Source organism: Carcharhinus amblyrhynchos, chromosome 26, assembly GCF_965287045.1.
Source record: "Carcharhinus amblyrhynchos chromosome 26, sCarAmb.v2.hapA, whole genome shotgun sequence".
NCBI classification, from domain to species: domain Eukaryota; kingdom Metazoa; phylum Chordata; class Chondrichthyes; order Carcharhiniformes; family Carcharhinidae; genus Carcharhinus; species Carcharhinus amblyrhynchos.
In genome coordinates, this window is record NC_137349.1 from 37447910 (window position 1) to 37463069 (window position 15160).

Consider the following 15160-nt stretch of genomic DNA (forward strand, 5'->3'; position numbering starts at 1 on the left):
TTCAGTTATTTTCAAACAAAGATAATCAAAAGATTTGTAGATGATCTAAATAATTCTATTATTCTAGAAGATTGATGACATAGAGGAGGATTTACGAAACACATTACTGCTTATGAAACCAGCAATAATTTTACTGAATCGACTAATCAAAAGGCGAAGAAATCATGGGGGAGTGTGGTCAGATTTTTGTCTTCATTTAAAGATCAATAATACTTTAGAATTAATCCACATTTCTTATTTCAAAAACATTGAGAATATTTAACTGGCCCAAAGGGTACTGGATACCTGAGTGAATCAAAAATTGGCACATCACAGAGCATATCCATAAAGGAACTTGTTTGGCTTGTCCATAACTAATCAATTTCTCCTTTCTGTTTCCAGCATTCCTCCATGGGGAGATCAATGAATTAGCTTATGATAAATAGAAAGTTGTACTCAGAAGCCTCACTACAACGATCCAAACTTTAGCCTTCTCTATGTTGCACTTTCCACTAGACCAAGATGGATTAGAGATGCTTTGCCCAATTGTCTGCTGACATGAAGCTGATCAGGCAAGTTGTATAGACTGTTTGGACAATGAGAAGATGCACATACAGTATTAAATATTGTTGTTGGGTGGAAAAGTGGGCAGTACTTGGTTTGATCATTCCATTTGACTGTGTGGACAAATATCTCACTGAAAACATCATTGTAAATAAAAGGTAAACTATGTGGAATAATACTCACTGGTCTACAAATAGCAGCTCATAAGGAGCTGGATTGTCGCATACAGGACACATCCACGTAGGCTTCTTCTCATTCATCTGAATATAAAGCGCTGCATCAAAACACTGTAAATGCCCACAGGTAATACTGCGACAGGGAACGGAAAGCCGTATCTTGCCAAGCTTTTGAGCAACAACATTGGAGAGATAGATTAGAAAAATGTTATGAAATATACACTAATGAATTTGACTAAATACATTTTTGAAAGTGTGAACAACAAATTGCAATTATGATTCAAAGTTTGTGTCATTCAACTGAAACTTTAATTAGTGACAACTGACATGGTATTAGATGGCACAACTCATCCACCTTAAGGCATTTGGCTCAATAGGCCAAATGGCCTCCTTCTGCGCTGAAGGGATTCAATGATTTTATAATGGCATCAAGGGAGTGTGACTCAAGTCAGAATGGATTTTTTAAAAAAATATTTTTGGAGAATATTGTGTTATTCTGCACAGAGGCTGTGTGTACATGATTCAATTAGTCTGGGGAAAGGTTAATGGAGACCATTTGGCTGGAAGAGTTGAGGGATGAAAGGAGCAAGGGTGCTAAATGCATGCATTTGTAATGAAGCTATAGTCAAGTAGTTTAAGGAAGTAAGTAAACCCAAGTTTTGTTCCAGATTTGGTTTGCTCACCAATTAACATCCGCTGTTGTCATAACACTCAAGAACAAAGAAAATTACAGCACAGGAACAGGCCCTTCAGCCCTCCAAGCCTGCACCAACCATGCTGCCCGACTTAACTAAAACCCCCTACCCTTCCAGGGACCACATTCCTCTATTCCCAATCTATTCATGTATTTGTCAAGATGCCTGTAAAAGTCACTATCATATCTGCTTCCACTACCTCCCCGGCAATGAATTCCAGGCATGCACTTTTCTGTGTAAAAAGAGTGAGAGCATTGACCTGAAGAACATTGTGTTCATCAATTTACTTTGGGTTATTGTGCTAATTCTCTTGGAAATCTGCATTTTGATAACGTCAATATTTTCAATTGCAAAATAATGAATGGGTTTGACTGGGGCGGTACTGCTGCCTCACAGCACCAGAGACCCGGTTCAATTCTGGCCTCGGGTCACAGTTTGTGTGGAGTTTGCATGTTCTCCATGTGTCTGCATGGGTTTCCTCCAGTTGCTCCGATTTCCTCCCACAATCCAAAGATGTGTGGGTTCGGTGGTTCGGCCATGATAAATTTCTCCTTAGCGTCAGGGGGACTAGCAGGGTAAATATGTGGGGTTATGGGGATAGGGTCTGGGTGGGATTGTGGTCAATGCAGACTTGATGTGCTGAATGGCCTCCTCCTGCACTGTACAGATTCTATGATACTATGACGGAATAGATAAAGAGAAACTATTTTTATTGACGAGGGTTGGTAACTAGAGGCCACAGATTTAGAATAATTGGCAAAAAAAGGGTGGATCTTAGGATGATCTAGGTGGAAGCAGATTCAGTAGTTCCAACAGGAATCGGATGTCTACAAAAATTTAAAAATGCACGGCAAAAGGAAAAGAGTTGTGGCTGAATGATAGCACTTTCAGAATTGGCAGAGGGACAATCATCATTGTTTTAATTCTACGATAAACATCTAGTACAGTGTGTAACAAAAGGATGTAGTTATTTATTTATTTACAAAGACTTCTGCACAAATGTATTTCCCTATTACATTGTATGTTTTTATACTCTGAGCCCCATCACTGAAGAACACGAGAATACTCATATCACAGTGTGCACTGAAAATTAATTCTACACATTCAGAAATTAAGAGGCTTATTCTGAAAAGTGCTATGAAAGAAAATGCTTATCCAATAGAATTCACAAAATGTCTGTAGCATGCATTTCTGGTTTACTGTAGCACCTGTGTAATTAAAAGCAAAACAGAAAAACCAACTCAAACCATTCGCAATGAATCAAATCTTGCAAATGTTCATATAAACATTTAACACAGGATTCTGGCATTTTAGATTTCTAATTGCTTGACGATGTAAGAGATTACACTGCTCACGATCACCTTTGAAGAATGTCGATCTTTGCTTTCGTCAATATTTATAAAAAGTTAAGCATTGCTTATGGAACTAAACTGTACAATATGAGAAAACATAAGAAATAGGAGCAGGAGTAGGCCATCTAGCCCTTCGAGCCTGCCCCACCATTTAATAAGATCATGGCTGATCTGAAGTGGCTCAGTTCCACTTTCCCGCTTTCTCCCCATAACCCTCAATTCCCCTGCCTACCAAAAACCTATCTACCGCGTCTTAAATATATTTAGCGGGGTGGCCTCCTCCACTTCAACGGGCAGAGAATTCCAGAGATTCACCACCCTTTGAGTGAAGAAGTTCCTCCTCAACTCTGTTCTAAACTGCAGCCCCCCCCCTCCCTTATCTTGAGCTGTGCCCTCTAGTCCTGCTGTCCTTTCTGAGCAGGAAGAACCTCTCCACCTCTACCCTATCCATCCCTTTCATCATCTTATACGTCTCAATAAGATCCCCCCCTCATCCTTCTAAACTCTAACGAGTACAAGCCCAGTCTATTCAGCCTCTCTTCATAGCTCAACACCCTCAACTCCGGTATCAGCCTAGTGAACCTCCTCTGCACTCCCTCCAAGGCCAAAATATCCTTGTGCAAGTGTGGCGGCCAAAACTACACACAGTACTCCAGCTGCAGCCTCACCAGTGCCCTGTACAGTTGCAACAAGACCTCCCTACTTTTATATTCAATCCCCCTCGCTATGAAGGCCAGCATCCCATTAGCCTTCCTGACCACCTGCTGCACCTGCAGGCTGGGTTTTTGCGACTCATGCACAAGGACCCCCAGGTCCCTCTGCACCGTAGCACGCTGCAGCTTTTTGCCCTGTAAGTAGTAGTCCTTCCTACTATTATTCCTGCCAAAGTGGATAACCTCACACTTGCCAACATTGTAAACATCATAAACAAGATAAAAGTAAAGGTACATAAGACACTTGCTTTTAAGACAGTTTTAAATTTTATATTTTGTACTTTCATTTTCAATAAAACAAGTTTTTCTCCATTCAAGATGCTAATTGCGAGGAAGAACAGAACAGCGAGTTTCTATCCAATATTTTCAATCTCCGTGGGGATGTCTCAAGCTTCCACCCAGCATTGTTCATTCCAGCATTAATATTCCTTTGCCATCTCATGTGATCTCACTAGTCCACTCTTATCAATCACAGATAAGTACATCTTTCATCACCTCCTTACATCACTTCCTACCCCCATTCTTCCCCTTCCACATCTCAATCCTACCTCCTTCAGTGGGGGGTGGCGGAGAATCCCGGCAGGGGAAAAGATGGTGGGACTATCCCCCAATTCACTTGCAATTGCACTTTCAGAATCCCAACTGTCCTGTCTTTGGCTTTTCAGCTTCCACATTTCTATGGTTACTAATTTGCTCAACCACAATCTCACCTCCACATTTGATGTTCAAATCCTCAACAAAAATATTGCACTCCCTCCCTGATCATTCCATTCACGTGGCCTCATCTCTATTCCCTCAAGCTCAAGGAAGGAAGATCTGATTGTACAGTGCCTGAGCCACTTACTGCCAAATCTGGTTACCCACTCTTCCGAAAGCATCCAGATTGCTGAGATAACCCCCAGCTTCTTTTCCCTACTACAAACCATGTTTTTAAACCGCTTTCCCCCACCTCCTCCACCCTCACCTCTAGCAATAAGTATGGAAAGCTCAGGGATTTATTTTTCGCGAAGATTTATACCATCTAATCAGCTGCCTCTGCTGTTTACCTCTCTTCCATTAATCCAGAGTCAACATTCCCCAAAAGATCTCCCTGTCATAGCAATGAACTAGCATTTTTTTCTAGTATTTCTCCCAACTCCCCAAGCTCATTACGTCCACAAGGCCCATTTCCAATCCTATTCCCATTAACCTGCTGACCATCCATTTTCCACTCCTGGCCACTATTTTAGTTGATATTGCAAACAGATGCGGCCTCTTTTTCCTTACGTCAGCTGCCATCAACCCTTCCTCCAAAAACCAACTCTTAACCCAATCATCCCTGCAAACCACCATCTCAAGCTAAACCTCCCTTTGGTCTCCAAATGCCCTTGAATGTGTTATGGCCTCCTAAATTCAAGCTCATCAACTCCATCCTACCAATCAAGATTCCCTGACCTCCACTATGGTGCAGAACTAACTCTTATCCAAGTCATAAGTAGCATTGTGTTTGACTTTGGCAATGGTATATTATCCTTCCTCATCTTTCTTTATCCATTTGGTGTCTTTGACACTAGTGACAACACATCTGCCTATGTGGCTCAGTGAAGTAGCACTACACCCATCTGGTTCCATTCTTACATATTTAATTGTAGCCAGAATATGGCTTGCAATCGCTTCTCTTCCAATCCCTGTACCACGACCTCTGGCGACCCAAGGAATGTACCTTTGGAACCTTTTTAGTTTTCATCGACAGGTTGCACCTCAAATTATTCATCCAAAAGCATTGTTAGTTTTTACAGGTATGTTGATAACATCCAGATTCACCTCAACACTTCTCTCAACTCATCCTATTGCTAAATATGATTGCTCATCCAAAATTCATAATGGATAAGGAGAAATTTTGTCAATTTAAATAATGGAAAAAGTTAAGCCATCGTTGGCAATCCTTGCTCCAAACTGTTTCCCAACTACTGCCTCCCCTCTCCCTGGAAACTGCCTTGGAACTAAACAAAGCTTCTTTTCATTCTTTCACAGGATTTGGGTATCACTGGCCAGGCCAACATTTATTACCCATCCATAATTAATTTTCAAATTATTAAAACCAAAGACCCTTCTTTCTTTACAAAGTCGTAATAAAAAACGCGATAACAAACAAAACAGTAGTGAAATTAAATCTTTGCAAAAAGCATCACACATCTGCAATTACTTTTTTAAAACCACTCATGCATAATGATATTTTCTCCTTCTGTGCTTAATTACAGGTGAATGAGGTCAACTGTTCTTTTACTAGTTTTGAGAAAATATTCTGCAATATTTGTAAGAATACTTGCACTACACATAAGAATACTTACACTACACATAAGAGAAACGCGGAGGCCTGTGGTGGTAATATCATTGTCAGGTTCCAATCGAAGCTTTCTTCGAACTTTAACGTAAAAAGATAACTTCTATTACCAACATTTACCAACAGAGACATACTGTGAAACAATATTAAAAATAACTTTTATCTTGCATCATGAAGATACTTTACTAGGAGAAGGAAGCAAGAAATTGCAACTTTTTGCATCTTTGTAAATCTTAAATGTAGCATACAAAAATCATACAACATAGAAGCAAGCCATTCATCCATTTTGCTTGCGCCAGCTCTCCTTTAGTTCCAAACACCTGTCCTTTCCACAGAGCGATTTTTCCCTCACCTAATGAAGGAGCAGTGCTCCTAAAGCTTGAGATACCAAATAAACCTGTTGAACTTTAACCTAGTGTTGTGAGACTTGTTACAGAGCAGGTAAGATAGTAAATTTCCTTCCCTAAAGGACATTAGTGAACCTGATGGGATTCAGCAACAATCAATGGTAGTTTTATAGTTACCATCACTGAGTCTAACTTTCAATTTCAGATTTATTACTACACCGGTAGCTCCCTTGTTGGAAGCACCAATATGTTAATGCTATATTAAAATTTATAAGCTTCAACTTTAATTTCAATTGCTTCTAACGTTAGTCAAATAAACACTTTAAACAAGGTCATTGCTACACATCTCAAAATTAAGATTGCCAAGCCAGTGAGCAGCATACTCACTAAGTTATAGAAACCAGTAAGTAAAACTTTAATAAATATCCCATTTCTGACAAAACATTTAGAGTCCGTTTGGAAAAGAACACCCTGCTTCCCATGTTGTAGGATAAAGGATGGTAAGCAATAACGTTGCTCCCCTGCCAACTAACATGCTTACCACAGTGGTCTGCTGGACTTAGTAACTTCCACAAGAACAGAAGCACACACAAGAATTAGAATCGAGAGTAGGTTATATAGCCCCTCAAATACGTTCTGAAATTTGATTAGATCATGGTTGATCTGACTGTGGCCTCAACACTTTCCTGTCCTCCCTTGATCAAATTAATCCTTGAATACATTCAATTAGTAAAAAGTCTGAGAACACCAGGTTTTAGTCCAACCGATTTATTTGATAATACTCACAAGCTTTCGAGGGGACTGCCTCTTCGTCAGGTGAATGGAGAGTATTCACCTGACGAAGAGGCAGTCCCCTCGAAAGCTTGTGAGTATTATCAAATAAATCGGTTGGACTAAAACCTGGTGTTGTCAGACTTTTTACTGTGTTTACGCCAGTCCAACGCCGGCATTCCCACATCATACATTCAATTACCCAGCTTTTGCTGCTGTCTTGGGAAAATGCTACAGGCTAATGACCTTCTGAGAGAAAATTAATTCTCATCATATCAGTCTTAATGGGAAGCCCTGAATTTTTAACAATTGTCTTCCCCAGTTCTAGTCTCTCCCACAAGGGGAAAACATCCATTCAGCATCAATCCTGTCAAGTCCCTCAGGATCTTGCGTTTCAACAAGATCACCTCTCATTCTGGGTTTAAAACCAATCATCTCAACCTTTCCTTGCAAGATAACCTCTTCATCCCAGGAATCAGTCAGGTGACTATTGCCTGAACTGCTCTAATACAATCAGAATCTTCTTAAGTAAGGAGGCCAAGACTGTACATAATACTCCAAATGCAGTCCAAGTACAGCTGCTGCAACAGTTCCCTATTTTTATATTAAGATTCCCTTGGCAATAAACATTGACATTTTATTTGCTTTTCTAATCACTTGCTGCACCTGCATAGCAACAATGCAACTCATGTACCAGGACACCTACATAGAGTTCTGTTGTCTCTCTCCATTCAAACAACATACTGTTTTCTTATTCTTCCTGCCAAAGTGCACAAGTTCACATTTTCCTACATCATATGCCATCTTCCAAAATTTTGCTCACTCACTTAACCAATCTAAATCCCTCAGCAGATTCTATCCTCCTGATAACTTACTTTCCTCCCTATGTGTCATCAGCAAATTTAGTAATCATACATTTGGTCACTTCATTCAGGTTATCATGTTTGAATATCATAGCTGTATACAAATAGTTATAATATTGGCACTCAGATAAATTACTTACTTAATTCCTTGGACACTTCAGACGATCTTGTTTCATTTATTTGAAGTTTGTGCAGTAATTCTGCTACTGTGTGCTGCTTTACCAGGAACAATACTACACAATACCGCTGAAATAAAGAATAAAAAAGAAACAGTTAATTTTAATGGGCAGATACAAACTTCAAATCAAATGCTAGTGTGGATACCTACATTACAAAAATTCATAATCCAACTCTTAATTTGTTATCGTAAGGAATAAAACATTATTCCGAAGTGTCACATACAATGAGGGTTTTACCTTGGCAAAATGTCCCCAAAATATATTTAAATAGTTAGCTCCACGAGATGTCAAATTGAGTAGTGGTGTGATATCAATAGGTCGACATGGCCTTTTTGGTTCTACTCCAGGTTTATTTGATGAAAAGTAACTCTTAAATTAAAAGAAAAGGAAGATTAAACATTTTTGGTAATAAAATTCAGCGTCAATCAACATAAGATCGTTGGTGTTCATTCTGGCCTTCTAATCAACCTAAAGCTAAAGAATCTTTCATACAAAGTCAATATATTTCAATCGTTTGAGAAAACATCACAAATTTTCAAGAGACGAGAGTTTTCTTCACTCATATGGAGCGAAGCAAGAGCAACAAGCAGGAATGGGTTCTCTTTATATTTTTGCTTCAGAAACAAAAAGATGATCTCATGAACTGAAATCTCACCTACAGCACAGAAAAAAGGCATTTTTCCATTCAACTATGCTTCCTCTCACCCCTCTTCACCTGGTCTCATCAGTGTATCTTTCCAACTAGTAGATAAATGAATGACCCAAGGGAGATCTTGACAGCAATAAGATGGGATGGTGAAAATGATGGAATAACCTAGCTAAACACAGTTCTTAAAAAAAGATAGTTTTAGTCCTGCAGCCTATCAGTATGATCCAACTTCAAACCAAAGATGAAAGATCAAAGTTCTGTCCACTCTACAATCAACCAAGATTGGACACAGGCAAGACAAATGAATAAGAGAACCTACAACTGGTGGGGGAATAAATATCCTGCATGCCCTTTATACTTTGCTCATGTGATCATTCATCATGCCTTGATAGTTTGTAACCTGACTGATTCTTTCCAAACTAGCAATTTAAAAATGCTTTAACTAATAAAACAGTATGCAAAATAACCATACAATTTAGCTCTACCTCACCTCGATCCCTTGGTTTCATCTTATCTAATTTTTTTTTTTACTGTTCTCTACCTTTATTATTTCTCTATCGTCTTTCTTCATTTTTCTTCCCCCCCCCGGCTCTTTCCCCGTGTTTTATACCCTCTTTCTAAATTTTATCTCTCTCCCATCCATCTCCCCGCCACCCACATCTTCATCTGGCACAGTTCACCCTCTGATTTCAATTTCTCTGCCATTTGGCCATTCACACCTTCAATTCTTTCCGTGGACAGCCATCAGCATCCTTTTCCCCTGGTTTCTGTGGCTATGAACTCATCTTTCATTCCCTCACCTTGCAGTATCAATATCTCCCACTCTCTACGCCTTTTAACTTTGGCAACAGTCATCTGGACTCGAAACATCAGCTCTTTTCTCTCCTTATAGATGCTATCAGACCTGCTGAGATTTTCCAGCATTTTCTCTTTTAGTCATACAATTTACTAGACGCAATTTCCAATTTTGAAACTGGCATTATTTAGCCTTGATTAATCATATCAACATGTTAAGCACGACTGAAATCCAGAATGATTGCATAGCTTATTCCTCCTTCTAACTACACTCTCCAGCATGTTACCCAAACAGGTATGGGGCTGGCAGTCGCCTATACCTGCTACAAAAACAAAACAATGGATTCTGTAAATCTGAAATAGGAACAGAAAATACTGCAATTACTCAGCAGACAAGGCAACATTGCAGAGAAAGAAACCCAATTAATGTTTCAGATTGATGACCTTTTGAACTGAAATTCTAACTCTATTTCTCTCCAAATATTGCCTGCCTTGTTGAATATTGATGTGGGGATACGCCTGATGAAGGGGCAGTGCTCTGAAAGCTTGTGGCTTGTGCTACCAAATAAACCTGTTATGAGACTTCTTGCTGAATGTTACCAGCGATTTTTTCCTGCCCAAACCTGCCAGTAACCTCTTAGCTGAAATCCCAATCAGCTCCTGCACTGAACAGTGACTTACTATCTGTGGTGAGCTGCTTCCTCTAATTTTTATTTTCCTTCGTCCTCGTTCAGTCTCATTGTACATCAAGGTAGCACATTTCATTATTAGCAACGAATATTGAACAAGAAAAGCGATAAAGAAAAGTCAGGAAACTACAGACTGGTGAGCCTAACATCAGTGATGGGCAAGTTGTTGGAGGGGACTCAGAGAGACAGGAACCTACATGCATTTGGAAAGGCAAGGACTGATTAAGGATAGTCAGCACAGCTGTATGTGTGGGAAATCCTGTCTTACAAATTTAATACAGTTTTTTGAAGGGGTGACCAAGAAATTAAGTGAGGGCAGTGCAGTAGATGTTGTCTACATGGACTTTAGCAAGGGCTTCGACAAGGTCTTAGAAACCCTCCAGCGCAGAAGGTGGCCATGTGGCCCCTCAAATCTACACCAACTTTCTGAAAGAGCATTTCACCCAGACACTAACCCATAACCCCACATATTTACCCTTATTAATTCTCCTGACAGTAAGGGGCAATTTAGCATGACCAGTCCACCTAATCTGCACATCTATGCACTGTGGGAGGAAACCAGAGCACCAGGAGGAAACACACACAGACCAGGGGAGAACGTGCAAACTGCACAGTCACCCTAGGCCAGAATGGAACCTGAGTCCCTGGCGCTGTGAGGCAGCAGTGCTAACCACTGTGCCACTGTGTTGACCTCACAGGTGTTGCATAGTAGACTGATCAGTAAGGTTAGGACACGTGTATCCAATTGGCTAGTTTTCCCTGGATCCCAAAATTGGCTTGCTGGTAGGTGACTGAGGGTGGTGGTAGAGGGTTGTTTTTCAGACTGGAGACTCAAGTCCAGTGCTGTGCCACAAGGATCGATGCTGGGGTCCACTGTTGTTTGTCATTTATATAAACAATTTGGATGACAATATAAGAGGGATGGTTAGTAAGCTTGCTGGTGACACCAAAATTGGTGGTGTAGTGGACAGTGAAGGTTATCTAAGACTGCAACGTGAGCTTGATCAAATGAGCCAGCAGGCCGAGGAATGGCAGATGGAGTTTACTTCAGATAAATGCAAGGTGTTGCATTTTGGTAAGACAAACCAGGGCAAGACTTACAAAGTCAATGGTAAGGCCCTGGGGAGCATTGTCAAACAGAAACACTGAAGGGTGTAATTAAATAGTTCCTTGAAAGTGGCGCCACAGATAGATAGGGTGGTGAAGAAAGCATTTGGCACACTTGCCTTCTTCAGTCAGGCATTGAGTACAGGGATATTATGTTACAACTCTACAAGACATCGGTAAGGCTGCACTTGGAGTACTGCATACAATTCTGGTCACCCTGCTATAGGAAGGATGTTATTAGATTTATTTGGGCTGCATGGTGCACAGTGGTTAGCACTGCTGCCTCAATGCCAGGGACCGGGGTTCGATTCCCAGCTTGGGCCATTGTATGTGTGGAGTCTGCACATTCTCTTCGTGTCTGCTTGAGTTTCCTCTGGGTGCTCCGGTTCCCTCCCACAGTCCAAAGATGCGAAGGTTACGTTGATTGGCTATGGTAAATTGCTCCTTAGTGTCAGGGGGCCTATCAGGGTAAATATGTAGGGATACCAAGGATAGAGATGGGTGGGATTATGGTCAGTACAGACTCAATGAGTTGAATGGCCTCCTTGTGCACTGTACGGATTCTGTGATTCTCTTCTATGAAACTGGAAAGAATGCAAAAAAGATTTTCAAGGATGTTACTGGGACTGGAAGGTTTGAATTACAAGGAGAGGTTGGATAGGCTGAGACTTTTTTCCCTGGAGCACAGAGGATGAGGAGTGACCCGATAGAGATTTATAAAATCATGAGGGGCATGAATAAGGTGAATGATCATGGTCTTTTCTCCAGGGTAGGGAAGTCCAAAGCTAGAGGACATAGGCTTAAGGTGAGAGGGGAAAGATTTAAAAGGGACATTTTTCCTAAAAGGGCAATCTTTTCACAGAGAGGGTGGTACATATATGGAATGAGCTGTCAGAGGAAGTGGTAGAGGTGGGTACAATCACAATTTAAAAGACATTTGGACTACAACCATCATCTTATGTACCAGGTATGACTCCAAACAGCAGTGAGTTTGCCCCTGATATCTACTGATTCCAGTTTTGCTAGAGCTCATTGATGCCACATTCGGTCGAATGCAGCCTTTGATAGGAAAGGTTTAGAGGGATATTGGCCAAACGCAGTCAAATTGGACTAGCTCAGTTTAGGAAATCCGGTCAGCATGGACAAGTTAGGCCAAAGGGGCAGTTTCTATGTTGTATATCTCTATGACTATATGACTTTTTAAAAAAAAAAATTCATGGGACATGGGAATCACTGCTGACCAGCACTTATTGCCCATCCCTAGTTGCCCTCGAGAAGGTGGTGGTGAGCTGCCTTCTTGAATTGCCGCAGTCCATGTGCTGTGGGTTGACCCTCAATGCCATTAGCGAGGGAATTCCAAGATTTTGACCCAGCAACTTTGAAGAAACGGTGATACGTTTCCAAGTCAGCATGGTGAGTGGCTTGGAGGGGAACTTGCAGGTGGTGGTGTTCCCATGTATCTGATGCCCTTGTCCTTTAGATGGAAGCGGTCATGGGTTTGGAAGGTGCTGTCTAAGGATCTTTGGTGAACTTCTACAGTGCATCTTGTAGATAGTATACACTGCTGCTACTGAGCATTGGTGGACTTATCTGGCTTTATGCCCAATCAAGAAGGCTGCTTTAGAACATAGAACATAGAACATTACAGCGCGGAACAGGCCCTTCGGCCCACAATGTTGCGCCGACCAGTCTTATTTTTAAAAAAAAACATTGACCCACTAATCTAAACCAATCCCTTTTCGTCCATAAACCTATCCACCAATCTCTTAAACGCCCCCAAACTAGGCGCATTTACAACTGCAGCAGGCAGGGCATTCCAGTCCCTCACCACCCTCTGGGTAAAGAACCTGCCCCTGACATCCGTCCTATAACTACCCCTTTGTCCTGCATGACATCAAGCTTCCTGGAGCTGCACCCACCCAGGCAAGTAGGCAGCATTCCAACACACACGCTTGTGCCTTGTAGATGGTGGATAGGTTTTGGGGGGGGGGGGGGGGGGGGGGGGGTTGGTGGTGGTGGTGGAATGAGTTACTCGCCACAGTATTCCTAGTCTCTGACCTGCTGTTGTAGCCACTATGTTTATGTTGACATTGTTGAATCCCCCATTGACAGTGGGGGATTCAGTGATGGTAACACCATTGAATGTCATGGGGCGGTGGTTATAGTGCCTCTCAGTGATGATGGTCATTGCCTGGCATTTGTGTGTGGTGTGAATGTTATTTGCCATTTGTCAGCCCAAGCCTGGGTATTGTCCAGATCTTGCTGCATTTGAATATGGACTGCTTCAGCATCTGAGGAGTCATAAGTAGAGCTGATCATTGTTCTCTGATGAATACACATCTCCACTTCTGACCCTGTGACAGAGGGAAGGACATTGATGAAGCAACTGAAGATGATTGGGCCTAGGACACTATCCTGAGGGACTTATGCAGTGATATCTTGGAGCTGAGATGACTGGCCTTCACAACTACAACTATCTTCCTATGTACCAGGTCTGACTCCAAACAGCACAGAATTTGCCCCTGATATCTATTGATTCTAGTTTTGCTAGGGCTCCTTGATATCACACTTAGTTGAATGCAGCCTTGATGTCAAGGGCTGTCACTCTCACCTCACCCCTGGATTTTAGCTCTTTCATCCATGTTTGAACTGTAATTCTACTGACATCACGTGAATACTTCTAATCTCCAATCACTTTAGCTTTATCATCACTTAAATCCCCATGTTCAATTTTAAATGTGTTTTACTTTTAGAAGAAATCCATCGGCCCACTACTGGCACCCACTAAAATAACTACTTTCTACGTTCTATTAAAATATCACATGATCAGTCAATCTGCTCAATTAACTGCCATGTCTCTGCGTTTGACATTCTCAATGCTATTCACCCCCATCTTCAACAGGCATGCTGGTTCCTGTGCATTTAGCATACAATGGGTCTATTCATCCATTCTGGTGGAAAAAGTCATCCAACACTGCCACCAAATCCACTGTGTATCTCAGTATCTTTTCCCTCCACATTTCCTCTTCTTTCAGTAATGACACCACAATACTCTAACTTCAAACTCCATTCCCCATTCTGTTCTCAAAACTAATCTCTTGAAAGCAACCTCCTATTCTCAACTGCTTTCCAACCAACTTTCTCCTAGGTCCGATACTAGTGAACTGCTTTGCTCCTCTTCAAAATTCTGGTCAGTCTCACTAAAAATGCAGCCTTGATTCTGGTACCTCTCCCATCAATCTGGCTGTTCTTTCTCTTTAAAAGTCCTTGAAACATGTATTAATGCCAAACTACTCGCTCACTTCTTCTGACGTTCTCTATTCAAATATAGTTAATTTGGTTTTTAGGGACTCAGCACCAATGAGTCTTACACAACTTTCAGCAATTCATCAATCATTCCACTCCCTTCAACCAGCCTCCCATCTGTCCACGTTTCCCACTGCCTCGGTAAAGCAGCCAGCATAATTAAGGACCCACGCATCACTCTTTCATCTTTTTCCTTTGGGAAAAGATACAAAAATCTGAGGTCACATACCAACCAATTCAAGAACAGCTTCTTCCCTGCCGCCATCAGACTTCTGAATGGACCACCTTACTCTTGATCTTTCTCTACACCCTACTATGAATGCAACACTACATTCTGCATTCGCTTGTTTCCTTCTCTACGAACGATATACTTTGTTGATATAGTTCACAAGAAACAATACTTTTTACTGTATGCTAATACATGTGACAATAATAAATCAAATAAGAAAATTACTTCTCCTTGTTGATCATTTCTATGGCATTATTCTGCTTGGTCTAATGAGGTTAGCACATCTTTTATCCAGTTTCAGCAATTTATCCAAACATACGAGTGCCCAAATCGGGCCCCTGGCAGTGCAAGCTTGTGCCCATGACACTGTACAAGGGGCAAAATGCCAATGCCCCGGGGAGTAGCCAGTGATTGAGCTGGCCA

At 41.3% G+C, this 15160-nt stretch overlaps 1 protein-coding gene across 3 annotated transcripts in view; it reads right to left on the reverse strand.

The window, feature by feature from the left end:
• The window catches only part of LOC145358874 (E3 SUMO-protein ligase PIAS4-like), a 94991-nt gene that overhangs the window by 12477 nt on the left and 67354 nt on the right, over positions 1-15160 (reverse strand). For all 3 annotated transcript variants that reach the window (XM_080213230.1, XM_080213231.1, XM_080213229.1), the window contains 4 exons: positions 8200-8331; positions 7924-8029; positions 5810-5883; positions 727-887 (listed from right to left, as the gene is read on the reverse strand). In XM_080213230.1, the coding sequence (XP_080069356.1) occupies positions 727-887; positions 5810-5883; positions 7924-8029; positions 8200-8331 (473 nt within the window). The remainder of the gene's footprint in view (positions 1-726; positions 888-5809; positions 5884-7923; positions 8030-8199; positions 8332-15160) is intronic.